This window comes from Micromys minutus (genome assembly GCF_963924665.1).
Source record: "Micromys minutus genome assembly, chromosome: 28".
Taxonomy (NCBI): domain Eukaryota; kingdom Metazoa; phylum Chordata; class Mammalia; order Rodentia; family Muridae; genus Micromys; species Micromys minutus.
Window position 1 is genome coordinate 34,995,800 of NC_137963.1, and position 24,380 is coordinate 35,020,179.

General features: G+C 40.6%; 1 protein-coding gene across 3 annotated transcripts in view; it reads right to left on the minus strand.

Annotated features, from left to right (window-relative positions):
- The window catches only part of STX17 (syntaxin 17), a 51,993-nt gene that overhangs the window by 11,862 nt on the left and 15,751 nt on the right, over positions 1-24,380 (minus strand). For all 3 annotated transcript variants that reach the window (XM_080940019.1, XM_080940020.1, XM_080940018.1), the window contains 3 exons: positions 5,666-5,891; positions 174-289; positions 24-74 (listed from right to left, as the gene is read on the minus strand). In XM_080940019.1, coding sequence (XP_080796145.1) covers positions 24-74; positions 174-289; positions 5,666-5,891 — 393 coding nt within the window. The remainder of the gene's footprint in view (positions 1-23; positions 75-173; positions 290-5,665; positions 5,892-24,380) is intronic.

A 24,380-nucleotide genomic window follows, 5' to 3' on the forward strand; every position in this document is an offset into this window, starting at 1 on the left:
TTGAGTCTCGGTTACATACTTACATTCACTAGGAGGGCCATATCAGTGACCAGATGGCTAAGCTCAATTAAGTCCTTAAGAGAGAGAGGGAAAGTTAATTACTTTTACATCTCACAGATACCAAACACACACACACACACACACACACACACACACACACACCTTTAACATACCGCTTCTAAGGTATCCCAGGACTCTGCAGCATTTTGGTCTCGAGGAATTTCAGGCAAGGCATATATCTGAGTCAGACTCTGGGAATCAGCTTCAGCCTCCCCAGTGTGGACTGCTCCTAGATGGACACAGACCTGGTTAGAGTTTGCTTCTCAGAAAGGACAGAACACAAACTGGCTCCACGAGACAACTGCTATATAGATTGAATGTTATTCAGTTCAGGCTAAAAGAAAATAATCAATATATAAAAATAGCATTGTGTTCCCTTGGGAAGCCTCTTCTCTAAGTGAGTAGGTGCAAAGCCCTATACATACTCTCTCTGCGTGAATGCAATGAAAGGGTCAGAAGTGGTAGAGGCAGCAATGGGGACTACCACCCTTGGCCCCATTCCACTGGACACAGCAGTGGCAACAGGCAGAACATGTTCTTCTGCTAAATCAACCCTTAGGCTTGGACTCAGCCATCTTAGTAATAAGGACAACACAATGGGTGTCAGAAGCAGGAAAGTGGAGCAGGTGAGAGGGCTCTGCAGGTAAAGCGCCTGCAGCAAACCTGACAACCTGAGTTCAATCTTGGAACCCACAGACAGATAGAGAACAGAGGCCACAAAGTTGTCTTCCCACCTACACACACACACACACACACACACACACACACACACACACACCACAGCTCACACACACACACACACACACACACACATACACACATACACCACAGCTCACACACACACACACACACACACACACACACACACACTACAGCTCTGTCTCTCTCTCTCACACACACACACACTATAGCTCTCTCTCTCTCTCTCTCTCTCTCTCTCACACACACACACACACACACACACAGACAGCTCTCTCACACACACTACAGTTCTCTCTCTCACACACACACACCACAGCTTACACACACACACACACACACACACACACACACACACACACACTAATATCTAATTTTAAAGTAGGAAAGTAGGCTGAGGTTTAGTTCAAAGGACGCTCACTTTGGGTAAAGTAGAAAAGGGTGTAATTACATGTTCACAGCAATTATCAGTCTCTTGGTGACAATCTCATCAGCAGTGAGCACATTTGTGAATGGTTCTGGACATGTTGTAACTGCTTAGAGTCACTCCTCCTCGGCACATGTCCATGGCTTCTACTTTTCTAGTTCTTAGAAAGCTTTCAACCCTCAAAACTATTTATATGTAAATGTCACTGTGATGACGAAGCAGTTTGTACCACAAACATTTACCTATAGCTCTTTCTGGGCCTCATGCTAGTTTCAGCAGTCCTTCATCCATGAAATTGACATTTGTTGCACACACATTAACAGAGACACAACAGTAGGCTATGAGACCAAGCCTGCAGTGGCAGTACCACAGGCTGTTAGCATGTGGGTCTGATCAGAAAGAGGCGTTAGAAGCCGGGTTTGGAGACTTGCTATTCGCGTCTGTACAGTGAGTTGCTGTTTACTTGCATAGAATCTGTCCCTGCTCCTGCCCCTGCTACTGCTGCATCGTGAGAAGAGCTTCAATGAAACCTGCGGTGCAGACATGAACTAGTTCAGTCAGTATTCAGACAAGTCTATGCCGTAGGTGAGTATGATGTGCTACAAAAGTGTAGGACAGGCATCAAATCCTGACTTGTGGAGATGGCAGTCAGACGTTCTGAAGCCCGAGGAGGAGAGAAAACCAAAAAGGCAGAGTGGGGTGTGATGCCCAGAGTGTGTAACTCAAGGAGAACAGTGTGTGCGGAGCTTTCTTGAAGCTGAAAGATGTGCAGTCTAGCTGGCGCGTGGTGGTGAGAGGAAGAATGCAAAGGCTGAGGCTGACAGTCTAAGGTGACATTACTACAGGGCACTGTAAGACGTTTCCAAGAGCTGTGTCTTTCTCATAGGATCACTATCAAACTATTGAGAGAAGCTGGAGACTACTGGGAAGTTGGAAAGTGCCAAAATCAGACCTTATCCACACTGTGAAGAACATATCAAGGATAAAGTTGGCAGGTGAGAAAGCTGGAGTGAGAGGCCAGCTGGGAGGCTTTAATAATATATCCAGTTCAAAATGATAATCTTCAGCCTCAGAGTGGCAGCAGCGGAGACGCAGAGAGGATACAGGAAGCTCTGCTCAGTCTACTTTAAGCTCAAAACACCTGCCATCATACATCATTTTTAAAATTATACCTATTTATTGTGTGCACGCATTTATCTGTACCAAGGTGCACATGTAAAGTCAGAGGACAACTTACTGGAATGGGAGACAGTTCTCTACTACATGACCAGACTCAGGTCTTGGTAGCAAGGGCTTTTATCAGCTAAGCCACCCCACTAGTCCGAGTGACTAGTTTAATCACGTACTTCAACACTGAGTGTTGCTCATACCAAGGACACAGCTGAGCCACAACAGCTGCCGGGCGCTAACAGAGCCCGGAGGGTGAGAGGAGGAAGGACAGGAACTAAAGGCTCTGTGGATGAGGTGGAAAGAGGCCCATGTGGCAGACAGCAGAGGCTCTGAGGCTCACGCGTGCCCTGAACTGGCATAGCTGTGACCTGACCTACTCCCGAGTCAGTCTTTGTGAAACTGTACTCTTCCCCATTCCTTTCCAGTCTTTTGTTTTCCCAGCCAAGCCTGGAAATGAATATTTTACAAAATGGTGTGATTAGTTTGTTTTCAAAGTTAACAAATAGTTTACTCTTAAGAAAAACATTGCTTTAACTAATCAGGAAGGGCACAGTCAACTGAAGACTTAACAGAATTCATACTGATTATTTTTTAATTCTAAACTTGATATTTAAATGTATATATTTATTTGTGTTGAGATTATAGAAGTGTCACATTGCTTAGGCTCAGATTTTTCATAATATGCCTTTTAAAATAATATTTGTATTTATTTTGTGGCAACAACATGTTTTTCTAAAGATTTACTTATTTCATGTATGTGAGTACACTGTAGCTGTCTTCAGACACACCAGAAGAGGGCATCAGATCTCATTACAGATGGTTGTGAGCCACCATGTGCTGATTCGAACTCAGGACTCTGGAAGAACAGTCAGTGTTTTTAACTGCTGAGCCCACAATGCTCTATCTCAATCATACCCAGCCCAAGGGCACTTCCACTCTGGAGTGTCTAACACTCCCCCCGTCCCTTCCTGTGTCAGTTCTGTCTGTGTGCATGTGGGTGTCTATGTTTTGTATCTTAAAGAAAAAAATCATCAGACAGAGTATATTTTATATCATTATGGTAAAAAAACAATCTTTTCAAATGTTTAAATTTTAAATTTTTACTTCAATCAAGATAAATGAATCAGCCTATGACCCTTCTCTCACTTTAAAGTCCACGTAAGTTCTTGATCTGTGTCAGATGGGACATGGCACAACTCTGCAGTGTGCACACACTGACAACCTTAAGCTATAACCTAGAGAAGGTCAAGTGAAATGGGTACAAACAAGGAAAGGCTGTAATATAAAATGCACGATCTAACAGAAAATAGAGGTGAGAAGTGTGACACTCTAAACAAACAAAAGATTGCTGTCAGAACAAGAAGAAATGATTAGGTCATTTCCATCTCACTTGAAACCAAACTGCGTATGTGTCTTAGTTACTTACAACAAAGACGTCCTTTCTTTTCCACGGAAAACCTTGTTGTTAATTTACAATTCTGAGAGCATCACAAATCAACTCAAGGCATGACTGTCAAGAATGGACTTTTAATTTCTACAGCTTCTGTAACTCACTTATTCCAGCTTGTCCCTTAGTGCTTATCCTTTGACTACCATGTACATGTGTGTGCACGTGCACATGTGTGTGCTGTAAAACCATATCACTGGCTATACATTTAAATAAACTTTGAGAATGTTAACTCGCTCTGACTGAAGTGATGAATAAGCTATTTAACAATATTCTGCTCCCCCGATTTTTTTTAGCCTTGTGAACAAAGTGAGTTCTACGAGGAAGAACATGAAATATCTACTAAGCTTCATGACATTAGTAGTGTTTTACTACAAAACTAAATACATTCAAAGGCATTCCTTAAACTTTTCAAGTTTTGACACCTTAAAAATAAAATTAATTTCCTGACCGTCACTGAACATAAACCAGTCTATCAAAATAAAACGACTTCTGACTCACACCTTAATGCAGAAGATTGTAGCTTCCAAATACTATCAGACAAAAACAGCCATTGTTCTTTCTGCCGTTCAGTGGACGCAGAGACGGGTGGTAAAAAGCTAGTATCACATCGAATTCTATACATGCTGGTCTGAAGTTCCCAGCAGCTGTAAGGTTGAGATCTTTTCTTCTGAGGGTATTTGTTGGAAATGGTCATAAGCAAAGGCTGTGTAGCCCAGGATAGCCCACCTCCAGAGTGCTGCAACTGCACATGTTCAGCACCACATCCAACTCTACTGCAACATATATGAAATGGCAACATTTCTTATTTGTTTATATTTATAATACATCCATGAACAGTTCACTATGTGCAAAGCACTGTGCAAGGTACCAAAACTACAAAAAGGTTACCCAAACCTCTGCTGGGCAACCTAAACGTTTCTGCATCCCCTTGAAGGTACTGACTCGTTAGCAGTGAACAGGTAAACATTTTCTTTTAGAGATACAGAATGGTAACAAGAGTGGTCTTGGTGGATAAGAAAGGAAACCTGGCCACCTACAGTTCTTCCAAGTCACTTCTAAGTGATTTGTAGCCTGTATTTTTCACATGGATTAAAAGTCTCTTTAAACATATAAAATATATTGAGATGTAATAAAGTAAAAATAAGAGATAAACAATTACAACAGAAAAAGTATAAAATAGAGCTGACACACTATACAAATTTAATTTTGATGATTAAAAATTTGGCTTTAAGCTTCCTCGGAGATCACTCAATTATAGAGGACCTATTAGTTATTGTGCCCACTACTGAACCAAACAAAACACAGGAACTTTTAAGTATTATGATGCCAATTTTTCCTGCATAAAAGATACTAGCATTGTGTCACCAAGGATTATTAAATACACCCTCAGAAATGTCATAACTGTGTTCAAAGGACTGTTTCTTAGAATATTATTTCACAAAAGTTGACAGCCTGAACACACCATAGATTTTTCATGTTATTAAGGGAAAAACCCAACAGTCAAGGTAAAGCCTGATGAGAACAGCTCCTGCCTTGCACTGCAGGGGACAAGGACAGCTGCCGGACAGCCTGCCTGACCGGAGAGTACAAAGGTGCACACTGCACACAAGCACACCATTATCTTCAGGAATAACTTAAACTTCTCTTGTCAATACAAGCAAGCAGGTGCATGAAGCCGCAGAGCTCCAATCCACACAACTTTGTCTTGCACAATTTCCAGGGTACACACATCTGGTCTGGAATTGACCTAGCAAGATTACAAGGATTTGCAAGGGCTTCTCTCTCTCTCTCCATCACTCTTGAGAAGGTGAGCTTTCGCTAACTGGAGCTAGTAGGGTCAAGAGTAAGATGTATGTTACCATCAACGGTTGTGGATCTGGTCAGAGAAGGTTGTAGTAAAGCTTCTTCATCCTTGACTTGTTTCTTGAGTTCTTCAACAGATTCCATGTGGAGCTGGAGGAACTTTGCTGTGGCTGTGGCTGCTGCTTCCTTGACAGGATCTATCATTCGCTTCAAAAGGATCAGATCATCTTTGTGCACTTTCAAGCAAAGTTTCTCCATTTCTCGGATATTGGAACGCAATTGCTATAAATGAAAAAGAGCAATATTACCAGGACTATCTCTCAACATAACACCTATTTATTCTCAGAATAATTTACTATAATGGTCATGAATAGAAACGATTACAAATTGCTTACTATAGGGACACACAATTTTTCAATTTTCCATCTTTCTCTCTTGGCTAGCCTAAATCCATGCCTTTAAACTTCAAGTGTATGTAATAACTTTGCCTTTATTATCACTTATCTTGTGGAACACATACGGAACTAAAATACTCTAAAGGTCCAATTGATCTGTGCTGTTAAAGCACAAATATAAAAGTATATAATCTTAAAATAAGTAAAGAAAAATGAAAATAAAATAAGAACCAACAGAGCAGAAGAAAAACACATTGATAAAAGCTAGAAACTTGGCTGAGCAGATCAGAGCACTGCCTGCTCTTCTAGAGCACCTACATAGCAGCCCACAACCCTCTAGACTTCAGTTCCAGGGGATCTGATGACTTCTGGCCTCCATGGGCAAACATGTGGTGTATAGACATACATCCTATAAATAAAATTTTAAAAATAAAATAGTAAAGGATAACACTTAATAGAACAAAAGATAATCATCGATTATATTAAATATTATTTAAAATATTAGTTATAAAGTAAAGATTATTTTTCAGACAGGATAAACAAACAAAGACATATTTAAAACAAAAAAACATTATGGTTCAAAATAAGATTAAAAAAAAAAAAGAAAGAAAGAAAAAAAGCAAGAAAACACATAAGCCCTAACATCCCTCTCCCAAGAACAATTTGCTACAGGAACATAAATGTCAGATAATTAGACTTTAAACTTGGCCCATCACCAGAAATAGAGAATCACTTTATAAGATTCTCTTCAGAAATAAATAATAACACAGACAGACTACATGCAATACAAAAATGGACAGAAGCATACTGTCTTCCTCCCACGTGTGTGTGTGAGTATGCAGATTTGCATGTGTGGGTTCACACGTGTGCTGATGTACATATGGCATTTTTGGCATAAAACTACATGAATATATTTTGTCAGTACTTGATTTAAAAAAAAATAGATTTGGTAGCGTGCACTGAAATCTTACTAGTTACCATAAGCATAAAGTACATGTAAAACAAAACGTAACATGCAAATAGTCAAAGTTTCCTTGGTGTATATAGATTGAACATAATGATTTTTAAATACCAAAAAATTGTCACAAGGCTATCTTCTTAGGTCATGAGTTATTAATGATTTAAGGTCTAGGTGCACCCCACTCTGGGTGGGTGCTATACACTTGTTGTTGCTGGGTTTTTTTCTAAGAAGGACTGAGGCTTATACTTTTTGGCCTTTATTTTTTTGAGCTTCATATGATCTGTGAGTTGTTTCTTGGATATTCAGAGCTTTCTGGGGCTAGTATCCAATTATAAGTGACTGCACATTATGTCTGTTCTTTTGTGATTGGGTTATCTCACTCAGGATGATATTCTCTAGATGCATCCATTTTCCTAAAAATTTCAAAAAGTCATTGTTTCCGATAGCTGAGTAGTATCCATTGTGTAAATGTACCACACTTTCTATATCCATTCATCTACTGAAGAACATCTGGGTTATTTCTAGCCTCTGGCTATTAATAAATAAGGCTGCTATGAACATGGTGGAGCATGTGTCCTTATTGTATGTTGGAGAATCTCTGGGGTATATGCCCAGAAGTGGAATAACTGGGTCTTCAGGTAGGACCATGTCCAATTTTCTGAGGAATCGTCAGACTGATTTCCAGAGTGGGTTGTACCAGCTTACAACCTCACCAACAGTGGAGAAGTGTTCCTCTTTCTCCACATCCTCGCCAGCATCTATTGTCATCTGAATTTTTGATCTTAGCCATTCTGACTGGTGTGAGGTGGAATCTCAGGGTTGTTTTGATTTGCCTTTCCCTGATGACTAAGGATGTCGAGCACTTCCTTAGATGCTTCTCAGCCACTCGATATTCCTCAATTGAGAACTTTTTGTTTAGCTCTGTAGCCCATTTTTTAATAGGATTGTTTGATTCTCTGGACTCTAACTTCTTAAGTTCTTTGTATATATTGGATATTAAACCTCTATCAGATGTGGGATTGGTAAAGATCTTTTTCCAATCTGTTGGCTGACATTTTGTTTTCTTGACAGTGTCCTTAGCCTTACAGAAACTTTGCAATCTCATTAAGTCCCATTTCTTGATTCTTGGTCTTAGAGCACAAGCCATTGGTGTTCTGTTCAGGAAATTTTCCCCTGTGCCTGTGTTCTAAGGTTCTAAGGTTCTTAGTCTGGCTAAGGGTTTATCAATCTTGTTAATTTTCTCAAAGAACCAGCTCTTGGTTTTGCTGATTCTTTGAATGGTTCTTTTTGTTTCTATTTGGTTAATTTCTGCTCTGAGTTTGATTATTTCTTGCTGTCTACTCCTCTTGGGCATATCTGCTTCTTTTTGTTCTAAAGCTGTCAACTGTGCTGTTAAGTTGCTAGTGTATGCTCTCTCCAGTTTCTTTTTGGAAGCACTTAGGGCTATGTGTTTTCCTCTTTAGTACTGCTTTCATTGCATCCCATAGGTCTGGGTATGTTGTGCTTTCATTTTCATTAAATTCTAGAAAATCCTTAATTTCTTTATTTATTTCTTCTTTGACCATGTTATCGTTGAGTAGAGCATTGTTCAGTTTCCATGTATATGTGGGTTTTTTGTTGTCTTTGTTGTTATTAAAGACCAGCCTTAGTCCATGGTGATGTTAGGATGCATGGGAGTATTTCAATCTTCTTATATCTAATGAGGACAAATTTTGTGACTGACTATATAGTCAATTTTGGAGAAGGTGCCATGAGGTGCTGAGAAGAAGGTGTATTCTTTTGTTTTAGGATGAAATGTTCTGTCGATGTCTGTTAATTCCCATTGTTTCATAACCTCTGCTAGTTTCACTGCGTCTCTGTGCAGTTTCTGCTTCCATGATCTGTCCATTGATAAGAGTGGGGTGTTGAAATCTCCAACTATTGTTGTGTGTGGTACAATGTATGTTTTGAGCTTTAGTAAGGTTTCTTTTATGAATATGGGTGCTCTTGTATTTGGAGCATATATATTAAGGATTGAGAATTCTTCCTGATAAAGTTTCTTTGTAATGAGTAAAAGTGTACTTCCTTATCTTTTTTTGATAACTTTTGGTTGAAAGTCTACTTTATTCCATATTAGAATCTCGACTCCAGCTTGTTTCTTGGGCCTATTTGCTTGGAAGGTTTTTTTCCCAGCCTTTTCCTCTGAGATAGTGTCTGTATGCAACAAAATGCTGGATCCTGTTTATGTATCCAGTGTGATAGTCTGTGTCTCTTTATTGGGGAATTGAGTCCATTTATGTTAACAGATATCAAGGAATAGTGATTGTTGCTTTCTGCTATTTTTGCTGTTAGAGGTAGAATTATGTCTGTGTGTCTTCCTTCTTTTGGTTTTCTTGCTTTTTCTATGATGTGGTTTCCATCCTTGTATTGGGTTTTCCATCTATTATTCTTTGTAGGGCTGGATTTGTATTTAGATATTGTGTAAATTTAGTTTTGTCCTGAATCACTTTCTTTTTTGAGCCAACGTGTCTGACTGAACCTAGAGCACACTGACTCCAGCTATTCCAGCCAGATGGCTTGTCCTAGGCAATCCTTGTCTCTGCCTTCCAAGTACTCGGTTGACAGGTGGCCACCATCCCTGTCTTATGTGAGTTCTTGGTACCTGTGGTGGTTTGAATGCTTGGCCCAGGGAGTGGCACTATGAGGAGGTGTGGCTTTGTTGGAAGTATGTCACTGTAAGGATGGGCTCCGAGTTCCTCCTCCTAGTTGGCTAGGAGACAGTCAGTTTTTTTCTGGATGCACCTGGATTAACATATAGAACTCTCAGCTGCCCCATCATCATAACCGCCTAGATACTGCCATGTGTCCCACGTTGATGACAATGGACTAATCCCCTGAACCTGTAAGCCAGCCCAATTAAATGCTGTCCTCATAGGAGCTGCCGTGCGTGGTGTCTTTCCCCAGCAACAGACACACGGACACAGTGTATAAAGTGTGCTTCTCATGCTTAGGTGCTAAACGCTTTTATGCACTGAGCCATCTCCCAAGTCCAAACCTTTCAAAGAAATCCATGATCATAACGAAAGGTCTTAATAGCTGCAGGAGCTAATAGAACAGGTGGCCAGGGTGTGTTAAGTATAGAGTGTTTGAGCAATAAGATTAATAGCACAGCTTGATCTAAGCTGCTTAGAATATTAATTAACCTAACAGACAAAATATGTATGTAAAAAGCAAACAATCTTAAAGCAACTTTCACTAATTTCAAAAACACTGACATACACAACATGCTTTCTGAGCATAATAAACCTAAACTTGAAATCAATAATGGAAATACACACGCGCACACACACACACACACACACACACACACACACACACACACACACATTATTTTACTTTTGAAATGCCTTGGCTACTTAAAGGCTGGGCAGTTCTAATCCTCCATGGCTAGCTTTTTTCCCCTTTGGAACTCCTGGCTCAATGCCTTCTAAATCTACCTTTAACTTTGCTGCCCTGTTCCCTTCTATGAGGCTCACTGGTCTCTGCTGCCCAAGGTTTCTGGGCAACCCTTTCCAGGCGGCTTTCCCTTTCCCACTACCTTTCAGATGATCTTTTTTCTGTTGCTCTAAATCTAAATCTGATCCAGCTTCCTCCGAAGCCAGTCATAGCGATTCTCTTCTCTCCTCACCCGCATCCTTGCCTGTGCAAATCAAAGGGTCCTGCCCAGACTCCCTTTGCCCAGTCATTGACCACTGGCATCTTTCTGATCAATCAAAAATCAGTTGAGGACAAGGTTCTTCAGTGTTTCAATATGCAGATTTCCAATGAAACCAAAACACTAGAATCCATCCCCAACAAGAAAGAGGGGCTAGACAGTTCCCAAGGGCTGCTATGGCTTTCAGCTGTGTTGTCTGACTAAGAGTGGTCCCCATAGGCCCATCTATTTGAATGCTTAGTCATCAGGGAGTGGCACTACTTGAGAAGGAGTAGGAGGTGTGGCCTCGTTAGAGCCGGTATGACTTTTTGTGGGGAAGTGTGCCACTTAAGATAGGCTTTGAGGTTTCAAAAATCTAACCAAGGCTCTCTCTGTTCTGGCTGCCTGAGGATCAGGATGTAAAACTCTCAACCTTTCCACACCAAGGCCGTCTGCATGCAGTATGTAAGCTTCCCACAATGATGATAAAGTCTAAACCTCTGAAACTGTAAGCAAACCCCGATGAAATATCTTCTCTTATAAAAGTTGCCTTTGTCATGATGTTTCTTCACAGCAATAGAATACTGACGAGACAGCTCCCCCTTTTTTTTTTCTTTTCTTTCAGATGCTTGCTAAAGCCCACTCAGGCTTTTAATTCCCTAACACTGTGCTCCCCACCCATGAGAAACCAACTGCAGACCACCAGGCTGGCTTATCTTCTCCACACTGAGCCTGCCATTCATTCAGCTGATATACACAGTTTTCCCTGGGCTTTCCTTTTCCAGTCATTGAAAAAACAAGAAAGGCCAGAAATTAACAAACTAAATAATCATCTCAAGAACCTAGAAAATACAAAAACAAAGGCAAATATAGAAAGGAGAAAATTACAAAGATGTGAATAAACTTAAGGAGATAGAAAGACATGGATAGATATATCACAAATTAAGAAATACAAAATTATTTTTGGAAAAAGTAATAAAATCGATAAACCTCACAAAAGTAGTTTTAAAAATAGATAAAAATAACCAAAATCATAATGAAGGGGACATCACCACAATCTTAAAGAATTAAAATGATAATAAGAAATTATGAATAAACTGGGCATGGCGCGGTACACCCCTTTAATCCCAGCACTGGGAAGACAGAGGCAGAAGCAGAGGCAGGCAGATCTCTAACTTCAAGTCTAGCCTGAGCTAGAGAGTGAGTTTCAGGACAGCCAGGGCTACACAGAGAATACCTATCTTCAAAACTAACAAAAACCAAACAACAAGAAAAAAGTTAATTATGAATAAATTTATGCAAATAAATTTATGCCAATAAATTAGAGGAGTTGGAAGAAATAAATATATTTCCATAAAACTACAATTTATCAAACTGATAAAATCAAAACCTAAATGATCACTTAAATATTAGTATTTTTTTTAGATAGGGTCTCAAGCAGCCCAGGATAGCTCAAACTTGCTATATAGCTTGACCTGAGCTTCTGAACCCTCCTGCATTCGGAGATTATAAGCACTGGACACTATACCCAACCATGATAAAATAAAATAAATGTATAGTTTTTGAAACTCTTCTGCCTCACCCTTTCCCATGTTAAACAACAAGCAACCAAACTGTTTTTAAACAGACCAAAACCAGCAGGAATTGTCACTTGTCAGTTTTACCAAATATTTGTAAAAAGTTACACAAATCCCTCATGGGAGTGGTCAAAGGCTAGTGCCTTGATATCAAAACTCAACAAGGAAAGAAAATATCCAGCAAACTCATGCAGTCTTGCAAACAAGGTACAGAATGTCTCATGAAAATGTGGCAATTTAAATCTGGCAGAACATAATAGAGCAACAATTAGTACTGAACAGACCCACTTCAAGACACGGCTTAGAAGGTACTGTTACAGCAGCAGATGTAAACAGCGAGCCAGTCGCAAAGACACAGTCTGCTTGCTTCTGTCTCTGGTGCTCCAAATCAGGCTGAATTGAAGGCAGTCTGAAGAACTCACTGGGAGTCAACGTTATACGGAGAAGACAGTAAGTGCCTGCCATGATAGTGGGAGGACGGTGGTAACTGAGAGGCGGCTGCGGAGCCTTCTAGAATGCTCACAGACATCTACTGTGGTAGTAGATCCGTGCTGCAAGTGTTCCGTAGTACAAGTACTAGTGTCCAGAGTTTAACGGCTTTAGAGCGAGATTGGGTGGAGGAAATACCGGAAACACACATCGTCGGGATGACTTCTGACACACCAACATAAAGCCATGTGGTAGGACCAAGCTCTGTGAGAGCACACTTTAGTGTGCAGTGACTGGCAGCCGGCTCAGAGGAGAGGAACCCTGCAGTTAGTGAGTCCTGGGCGAAGTTAATTTTATCAGCTTTAAAGAAAAGGCCGCACAATGCCACAGCATCGGTTATACTATGATAAGTTTTTTCTTCTTTTAAAGATACTCGTTCATCTTGTAAAAGGTGAATTTATGGTACTATAAAAGCAAATAAATCTCCCCTGAGAAAAGTGACATCTAAGGAGTCAGGTATGAGTGTGTAGGGCCCAGCACAGAAGGTGCAGAATTGTAAGACACTTACCGGAAAAAGAGCAGGAGGGAAGGCAAGGGAGCCCAAGAGAGCGGTGTGAAACAAGGAGAGCCAGGATGAGCGGAGGCTGGTGAAAATGTGAACAACAACTAAAGGATATAAAAATCTACGTATGGCAAGAAGAAGAGAGGAGGCTCAGGCCCACTGTTTGGGGCAGATGGTGTAACGCTAGCAGATGATAGAGAGAGCAGAACCACATCGCTCCTGGTTTGCTTTTCATTCTGTATTAAGGAAAATTTCAAAATTAAAAGTGGGTAGGAAACACACCCAATGGAAATGTGTGTCACTGCAGAGATCTGGATAGGTTTCACAAAGGAGTATCCTGGTGTCCTTGAAAAGCAGTTTTAGGGAACTAGGACATACTAAATCAAAGCCCTCTTGGTCTGCACTTCATCAACAGCAGGACACACATCTTTTCCATATTTAACTGCACTGTACAGAACTTGCGTAGACACTGGGTGCAAACACTGGGCCAAAGGACACAGCAGCATCTGTCTTTCCTAGAGGAAGACGGCATGATGCCTTAGATGTAATCACCCGTTCCTAGCAGATGCCAATTAGGACAGAGGTCAGAGATCCAGAGGTCAGATTAGGCTCATATTTATTTTAAATCAAAAAATCAGGTTAAAGTCTTCTAAATTCACAACCACCTAGTATAACTTCCTTTCTATCACCTCCAATTATGAAGCTGCTTCTTGATGCCTGCCCTGATTTCCTACCTCCTCTGCCCTCTCTGCTGACTTCCTCCCTCTGAAATGTTGTCTAGCTTTCTTGCTTTCATACTGTTTGCCACATTAATCTTTTCTATTGCTTCTTTTCTTGTCCAAGTACCCTTTTTAAAAATAAAAAAGTGGACCCAGTGTTGCCTCTGTCTCCTAGTAAGACCATGAAGGTCACACGCTGTGTCCCTGTCTGGCTTTACTCTGCATCTGTGCTGCTTACAGAACTGGGTAGACTTCGTACAGGCACTACCCTTGCAACTGAGTGCTGAAATCTACTGAACCAGAATCTCTAAGTGAGCCTCCAATATGTCTGTGGAAAAGTGGGGCTGAGGCCATTTCTATGAAGACCATGTTGGTTCCAGTAACTTAAACACTAACAATTTTGAGCCCCTTCATTTTCTTATAAAAACCAGTCATAAAAATCTTTCTTAGTGCTAGATGTCCTTGCTCCAGAGAAAGGAAGCCTATTATACTTTGGTTTCAAAGCCTTAGTGACTGGCTGGCTTGTCCTGTTGTCCAAAGACAGCAGAGTTCTGGGACTCACGCTCTGGGGAGAAAAGAAACATGCATCCCTGGAGATGCCCAGAGCCACTGGTAGAGCAGTGTTCTGTAGAAAATAGACCAGAACCTCAATGTAAAGAACCCATCCAAGGCAGGAGAAAGAACTGTCCCAGCCACACTAGGAGCCTTTCATCCACACAGCACTGAGGGCACTCAGAAAGGCTGAGTCCCAAAAGAAGACGTGGAGAAGAGGATGGAGCATTGCTCTAGCCTCCAGTCAGTGAGTCACTAAAGCAGGACCTATCACCACACTGGTGCTCAGTAACTAATGACTTAATGGCAGTCCAGAACAAAGTTACAGAAATAGTCTAGTATCACAGAGACATAGAGCAGTTAACAAGATCAAACATCGTCAGACAGATGTAGAGACAGAACAGGAACCATAGTGGGAGAGTAGTCACAGATCCAACACAGACCTGACTGACAGGGCTAATGCAGTAGCAAGGGTCAGTACACCATTACAACTGCATTTCACATGCAGACATGTACAGGACAAGTAAGAAGCAATAAGGAAGGTACTTGGAAAAACCCAAGTGAAAGCTTCCATGTGAGAGATGAGAATATATCAGTGGACTAATGGCAGGTGAGACACTACCACCAGAGACTATAAACAAAATAAAAATGAAAAAAGAAAGCATTTTTTTAAGAATAAAAGTTTTTAAGAATGTCAGCTGTGCAGTGACATTCAAGCAAATGCACATGTAACTGGGGTTCTTGGAGAAGGGAGGAAGGGGACAGGAAAACAGGGAAATAATGGCAGGAAAAAATTACCCAAATCAACGCAACAGTAAACAGAGAGGTGAAAGCTCAACAATCTGAAAGCACAGGACAGGGACGGAAATGTCTGACAGAAGGAAATTAATCAGAGCAGTGAGAGGAAAGGCAGAGATGGCTGAGGAGGCACGTGAGAGGACAGAAAATGAAGAAAGGCTGACGTCTACACATGGAGTCTACACATGCTGAAGTTTCTATCAAAAAAAAAAAAAAAAGGTAAGAGAATTCATCCAATTGGGACTGCACTCCAAGAATGTTAACATCTCTAAAGGAAAGATACAAAGATGGATCCACACACAGGAATTTAGGTTACTGGTCCAAGCAAAGTAAATCCTTTGTCCACACCACAATGTTTCCAGCAGCTTTATAACAGACAAAAACAATAAACCAACCAAATGTCCACTAACAGGTGAACAGAGAAACTGTGCTGTGTTCATATAATAAGATGATATTCAATAATAAAAGGAAATTAAATATGGATACATAGAACAAGAGGGAAAAACTTCAGAATATTCAGAGTAAAAGAAACTAGATTTTATGTTGTGTGATTATGTTTTACCATTTATTGTATAGGTTATATAAAATTCTAAGAAAAATATCATCTAATGGACAGCATCAGAAAACCAGCTAGTGGCAGAGAGAGACCAAGAGGGCACAGGACTTCAGAGTGCAGAGAGAAGCATTTGGAGTAATCAAGTATGCATGTCCTTGTTTATGGGGACAGCTTTGTCATTAACAGACATAGGACAAACATATCTAAAGATTAGATACTTTAAATATATATAGACCCTGTGTATGACAGCTAATACCACAAGAAAATGATTTTCGAAAGAGTAGGTAAAATATGAAAATAATTCCTTATATATGGTTATATTAAAGTCTGGCAAAAGACTTCATTCAGATGAAGTGGGGGCTGGGAAGTGGGTTGGAGGAAGGGTGCACCCTGAACTTTGCTAGAGCTAACAGCTTCCTTGAAAAACAGAAAAGGAAGGAAGGAACTGTGACAAGCATGAGGGTCTGACACAGATGAGTAGCAAATGCATGGTGCTTGCTGTACTACTCACAATATTAAATGTGCCTATGTGTTTAAAGTACTTTCGCGTGCAATGTTTTCTAATGTGCTCCATGTCAGAGCTTCTTATTCTATTACGGTTGGTAAAAATCATTTAGTAGAGCTACAAAGCTAGCAGGTGACAATCAAGCCCCATCGGGCCCTAGAATAACTGACGTGGAGAAGGGTGTAGTATGTACCTGCACGGATGTTGTACGATGTCTCCCGAATTAGAATATTCTATCCTGGAAGGAGGCTTTTTAACAGGAAGCTAACAGAATTAAAAGGCTCAGGAAGTAAACAACTCTCAAGTCTGTGGAAGTTCTTGAAAATCAGAAGTGCTACCAGGCCCTTCCTGCAAAGTCTACTGCTGGGTAGAAGGGCCTCTCTGTCCTATCAAGCTGCCTTAAAGTCAGGGAACCCCGGGAATGCAGCTTTTATAAGTTGTGGCCCAAGTTGAGGTGGAGTGTTTTAGGGGTGCAGCTGCCTTCAACTAATCCATACTCCTGCTAGTAACCTTAATAAGCTCATTGGACCCCTAAGTTAGACGCTGGGGAAACCGGTTCTTTGGTCTGTTGTACTCTGTATCAGTGAGTGGACATCTGGTCATGTCTCACTAGTAGAAGCCACACAAAAATGGTTACACTCGCTGTCTCCTTCATCTGCTCGTTCCTCCTATCTGTGCCCCTTCGAAACGTTCATTGTTATAATATACAAGAGGTGTCTTCAAGTTGTCTCAACTCACTATATGCTCAGAACCTTCCAGAGCTTTCCTCCCAACTCTGAGTTACCGTTTCCTGAAGGGCGTCCTATGGTCTGGCTTCATTTCCTGCATCCCCCGCATTCACATGAGCCACACAACCTCCTTAGCACCAGGTGACATGCCAAACACCCTCCCACCACAGTCTTCACACCAGATTTCTCTCACTTAGTTTATACCTTCAGTTGCTTCATGGCTTCCCTTAAACTGTTATCTGGACCTTCCACAACCACTACTGATATAAAAGTTAATTATTAGAATTTTTGATTGCTATAATTGGCTTTACTTTTTCCTCATGGCAAGTGAGTATCAACTATGCAAGATACTTATTTTCTTAATAAAAAGCAAATGCTAACAAGGGTGTAGAGAAAGGGGGATTCTTGAACATTCTTTGTGTGGGAATCTAAATGAGGATAGCCATTATAAAAATGGTATGGAGGCTCCCACACACAATGATCGTCCTATGATCCAGCAGCCCTACTTCAAGGCATATATCCAAAGGTAGTAAAAGAAAATAAAAGAAAAACAACAAAACCTTTCATTTGCAATAATGTGGATGAATCTGGAGGACATTATAATAGGCACAGAAGGAACAATGCCAAATGATCTCATTTATGTCAGACTCTAACGTGGCTGCTCACCCAGCATAGAACATTGGCCACAGTTCTGCAGGAGTGAGTTCTGGTGCTGGTGCACATGAGGGGAACTACACATAACCACACTTCAGCTGTTTGTATGCGTTCATACTATGAATATTCTCACCACAGCAACATGACAGAGTGCCTGGCTGCATCAGAGCATCTTGCAGAGGACATGGCTTCAGTTCTCAGCCCCACAGAGTGGCTGCAACTCTAAGTCCAGCCTCAGGGGATCCGGTGCCACTTCTGGCTTCTGAGGGGACAATGTGCATATGGTGTGCAGACATGCATGTAGACAAAACACCCATGTGCATAAAAATAATTAATAAACATTACATCCGTCCCACAAATATGGGCGATTACATATCATTAAAAATACACATTTTGGGCTGGGGGTGTAGCTTGTGGTAGAGTACTCGACTGGCATGTGCAATGCCCTAGGCTCAGTCTCCTGAACCATAAAAAGAATACAATTTAATTTTTTAAATAAAATAAAAGTTTTCTATTCTTTCCAGTTGCCACTCTCCTAAGACAAGATGTACAAGAAAAGGGAGTTTCTTTTCTTTTCTTTTGCTTATACGTCTACAGTAACAGTGAAGAAATGATGGATGGTAAAGTACTTCTGTCCTTCCATCAGAGCAGACGGTAGGAATGCCAAACCCTGAAACTCTGCAGAAGGGGCTCAAATCCAAAGTCCTGGTTCAATCCTACCCTGTCGTAAACCAGTGTGGTGGACTGTTCCTGCAATCCCGGCACTCGGAGGTGGAGGCAGGAGGATCAGAGGAATTCATCACCATTCTCACCCACATAAAAAGCTCTAGGCAAGCCTACACAGGAGACCCTATCATATAAAAATAAAAAATCTTCAGAAACAGCCACAGTCAGAGCAATGGTGGCGAAGACAAGATAAGCAAGCTCTAAAAGGGTAAGCGCATCAGATCAGTACTTACCAACCTCGGCAGTATACAGACATAAACCTTCAGATTAACACACCCCACCTGTTCAGATCATTAACTACACATAACGAGTCACCTCTTCCTTCACTTTGTTCAGACATGTCTCCAAATTCCTGTCTAAAGCTTAAGATATAGTCAAATATACACTTCGCTATAAGGATGATAACTGTAAAAAGCAATTATTCTAAGTTAATTGAGAATTCTGAAAAAAATGACTAATTATGTATTTGATGATTAAAAGATGAGTGGCTATGCATATATTTGCCTTCATTAAATATTGATTTAAGATTTCTAATGTGCTTTTATAACATGCAATTTTGAGAGCAAAATGTGTACAGCAGAAAACATTTGGTATCATAATAATTAATCAGATTTCTTTACAAACACAAGCACAAGTCCACTGGTAAACATTTAAATACCACAGCAAACATACTCTACACATAGCATGATTTGCTGTTAAGAGCTCCAGAGTCATAACTATTTAATTAAAATAAATCTATACTACTCTTTATTTTTATTTAAGATATAGTCAATGTTAGCCTCCTACTCTAAGGTTATTGATAGTAGTATGACTTTACACTTGTTTTAGTATCAACCAGTACTAAATGTAATATTTTTAAACTGATAACCAACTATTAAAAAGAATGAAAAAAGGAAGAACACAACTGAGGACACAGGGCGGTAGAAGAGCCCTGGCCTAGCATGGGGTTCTAGGACCAATTTCCAGCAGCAGGTAGTGGGGGTGGTGGGAGCGGTGGGGGTGGTTTGGAGGACAAAATCAAAGGAGGGGAAAAAGGACCTCATTCATTTACTCAAGTATTTAATAAGCATCTACTGTTATGTATTAAGGGCCTATCTAATGGGTACCCACTTGAGTCAACACTAAGAGATTATAAAGAAAATAGGAATCAACATGGAACTGGTTCTCACTAGGGCAGTGGTTCTCCACCTTCCTAATGCTGTGACCCTCTAACACAGTTCTTCGTGTTACGGTGATGCCCACCATAACATTATTTTTGATGCTACTTCATAACTGTAATTTTGTTAGTTATAAATATTTGTAACTGTAACTGATACACAGATGGTCTTAGGTAACCCTGTGAAGAATCTAACGAAGCCACCAAAGACTGAGACCTGAACTCCACCACTGTCACCCACTGCTTCAAACACCAAGTTTATTACCAATTAGTTTCTAGTGCGTTAAGACTTAGGAGAGGAGGAGAGAGGAACCATGGATGTTCAGAATATTTATTTTAGGGCTGGGGAGATGGCCCAGTTGGCAACATGCTTGTTATGCAAGCATGAGGAGATGGGTTCAGACCCCCAACAGCCATACAGAAAAGCCAGGCTCAGTGGCGTGATCCAGCACTGGAAGACAGACAGAGGATCCCAGAGCTCACTGGCCAGCCAGTCTAGCTAAATGGACAGGCTCCAGATTCAGTGAGAGACAAAAATCTCAAAATATAAGGTGACTGGGAAAGACCTGGCATTGACCTTTGACCTGCACACATCCACATCCAAGTATTCACCTTACACTTACGTATGACAGGTCAGAAAACTGGGGAGAGTAATGCGATATAACCCATTTATAAGCAAGCTGACTGAATATCTGCTGCTACTGCTTGGGCTATGCAGGACATCAGCACATACTACTAACAATCTTACAACTACTCTCAGAGTTACAGACCATTGAGAAAACGTGAATTCATAAATTGTATGTAGCTTGTTTAAAGCAAACAGTGTCGCATATGATTCAAGCTATTAAAAATGTATAATTTGAATGACATTTTACATTCATAAAAATAGAAAAACAGAGGAGGAAAGAGGATTTAGGGCCCACCTAATACCTGCAGGCAAAGGGAAGTCAGTGGGTCTGCAATGCAGCCACACCCCGAGCAGGCCCATGCTCGGGGCAGCCGGCTAACATGGAGGTGACTCCATGGATTTGCATGTGCCTTTTACTTTGTTCTCTTTTATTGGGTTTTTATTGAAAATTTTGGGGGTTTTTTATTATTATTTTTTGAGAGAGAGAAAATGTGAAGTTTTTAGTGGGTAGAGAGGTAGGAAGGATCTGGGAAGAGCTGAGGGAAGGAAAACAATATGGTCAAAATATATTGTATAAAAAATTTCAATGAAAAGTTCTTTTACAGAAGTTGGTTTGTTTTGTATAGTGTTTAAATTATTTTTACACTTTTGTGTGTGTGTGTGTGTGTGTGTGTGTGTGTAGCATCAACTATGCAGTCAGAGGACCACTTCTGTTAGCCTGGGTTCTTTCCCTCAGCCACACAGCTTACAAGTATCACTCAGGTTGTCAGCTGGCAAGAGCCATCTCTCTGGCACTGTGTGGCCTTTTGAAAAAGGATATAGTTGAACAATCTTTGGTGGTGGTGGTGGTTTGTTTGGTTTTGGTTTTTCTTTTTTTGGTTTGTTTGGTTTTGGTTTTTCTTTTTTTTTTTTTTTTTTTTTTTTTTTTGTGAGCATGGAATTCTCTGTGTAGCCCTGGCTATCATGGAACTTACCATGTAGACCAGGCTGGCCTCCAACTTAGAGATGCCCCATCTCTGCCTCCAGAGAACTGAGATTAAGGTGTGAGCCACCAACACCCAGTTGGACACGCTTATTTTTAAGCAACTCTTCAACAGATTATTTTAAATTCAAGAGAGCCAGGTTTTTTTAATTCAAGTAATCAAAATAAAATAAGAATCTGAAAATATGGCGATATCATAAGAAAAATAAGTCTCAAAAAGTTGAACTGTGAAAAGAAAATTCAAAGGGATTGCAAAAATTAGAAACAATAAGAATTTAAAGTAATTATCTGTAAAATCTATTTATGAAAATGGACTATATATCTACATGAAAACACATACATGCTGCTAGGTACCTAAGAGCAGGCTCTTCAGTACCCTGGGTAGCAGGGAGCATCTATAATACTACCTAGTTCAAGACAGACAAGGATGCTGAAGAATGTGGGGCTATACTCAACCCTGTAATTTGTTTAAGCCCAACCTGAGCCCAAAATTAATGACATGGTTTAAAACAAAATCTTGTTTAACATCATCTTTGTATGGAGAAAATTCCTTGTATAAGATACCAAAAGCATAAAAAAATAAAAGGATGGAAAATGAGTTACATGTAAGTTAAGCTCTTTGTCTCCAAAGACAAAAATCAAAGTGAAAAAGGTGGGTCTTACAGAAATCTAATTCTGATAAATCTGGAAAACTTAAAACTTCTTAATAAACTTGATTCTCTAAAAATTGTTTTTTATCATAAACTAGTCATGAACAAGCCTATACACTCAATCCTGGGCATAAATGAAAAAATTAAGCAAACACCTTTATCTAACAACAGGTTTTTTTCTCATTACTTTAATGACACACATAAATCTTTTATGCCAGATGGAGGCCGGTAATGTCAACATGATTTTAAAGCTTAGTACATGAAGTTCTCTGACACAGTCAGTAACTCAATCAAGCCATGTGGTAGTTAGTGAAACATTAAACAGTAATAGTCATTAATATTAGCGCTCTCGCAGTGAGACATGGACAGGAGGAGCAGAGCTGCCGCCTCTGCCCTAGGCCTCAGCTACTTCCCTTCTAGTAAAGCACACAGCAGTCAGTCTGACCTCCGTCTGAATTTCACGTAGTCTGCTCTCCTCCATCTCTTCACTCCTGGTGCTTCTGGAACCTTTCCAAGGCCGCTGCACTCACTTCATCCAACCTCCACTTTCACTAACTAAATATGTGTATATATATATTTACATTTGTGTGAATATGTGCTTGTGTGTAAGGTGAAGAACAATCTCTGATGTTAGTTCCATCTTTCACTTTTCTGCAAGGTCTCTCTTGTTCACTGCTACACCAAGTGCTCAGATTAGCTGGCCCAGAGTCTTTGGAGTACTGGCCTGTCTCTGCTTCCCATTTTGCTGTAGGAATGTTGACATGCGCTATGGTGTCCAGATTTTTATACGGGTTCTGAGGACTGAACTCAAGTTCTCAGGCTTTATCTCAGGATAAAGTTCTCTTACTCCTCTGAGCCCTGCAATCTAGGAGTTCCAACCTTTCTGTAGGGCCAGGCAGCACAAAACTCAGTCTACAAGACATGTGGTCTCTGTTGCACCGTCCAACTCAACATTTGTAGTGTGAAAACAGTGGATGAATGAGTGAGTGAATGAATGATACACAGATGTCAGGTCAGTCACAATCTGGGAGTTGGTTTAGTGACCCTTACAATAAAATAGTGCATATACACACTGCATGTTAGCATGTGTGACTGTACTGCAGAGCCTGTGGGATCTTCCTCTAGTCTTCTCTACCTTGTTGTTGTTGTTAATTTTTTTTATTGTATTTACGATTCAGGTGTTATCCCCTTTCTACCAATCCCCTCCCCCACCCATTGCCTCCATGAAGGTGCTCCCTCTCTCAACCTCCCTCTCCTAGCTGAGCATTCCCTACACTGGGAAAAAGACCCTTTGCTGGAGTCCTCTCCTCTCACTGGTGCCAGAGAATGCGATCCTCTGCTGCACATGCAGCTGGAGCCATGGGTCTCTCAATGACAACAGAACTTGGAGCTCACGGGCTGTGTAACCTGGCTAGACACCAGGTTAAGGTTCAGGGAATCTGCCTGTCTTTGCTGGGGTCACCGATGCATACTATCTCACCTGACATTTTACATGTGCTGAGGGTCTGAACTAGCCAGCCTATGCCCAGTGTGATCCTGTCTCAAAATACAAATAAATGGGTGCTTGAGAGGTGTCTCAGTGGTTAAGAGCACTGCTGCTCACAAGAGTCACTCCGGCATCTTCACAGAGACATACATGCAGATAAAACACCAATGCACATAAAAAATAAAATAAACACAAATAAATAAAATTTCACAGAGCTATTGAACATTAGTTTTGAGAAGGGAACACACAATACGACACACAGTATTAAAATTTTAGGGCAGTTGAGATAAACAGCACAAAAGGCCCCAGGGTGAAGGCTGGGGGTGGACAGGGTAGGGAGTCCTATGCAAAGACTGGAAACTCAGGTGATTCTAGCTTTAGAAAGAGTAACACAGAGAGCTGGAAAGCATTAACTCTTAAAGCCAATTCCAAAGAGAACTCCACAGCTGGTGAAACTACAGCAGGGATTTAGGCACACATTACTTGACCTTTTGCTTCTGGATGTTAGCCAACAAAACAATCCAGGGACTAAGACCTGAGGAAGACCAGATATCCACAAAACAGTTCTTACAAAGGAAAACCCCAGGGAAACCCCAGTGCAGCAGCTATGTCGTACTGGGCCTGGGGCATGATGGGCTTAGGGGTGGAACTTTTGAAATAGTGACTGGGACAGATATATCCACACACAGAAAGCAATATTATTAACAGCAATGTGATAAGACACATGCAACATTTTGACAAAACTCAAAATTACACAGCCAGGTAATTAAAAACAGGATTATTATTTAACTTAAAAAACATAAATAAAGCAGGAGCTGGACGGATGGCTCAATGGTTAAGAACACTGATGCTCTTCCAGAGGTCCTGAGTTCAATTCCCAGCAACCACATGGTGGCTCACAGCCATCTGTAATGGGATCTGATGTCCTCTTCTGGTGTGTCTGAAGATAGATACAGTGGACTCACATATATAAAATAAATACATAAATCTTTAAAAAAGAAAAAGAAAATGCTGTAAAACAATACAAACAAGAA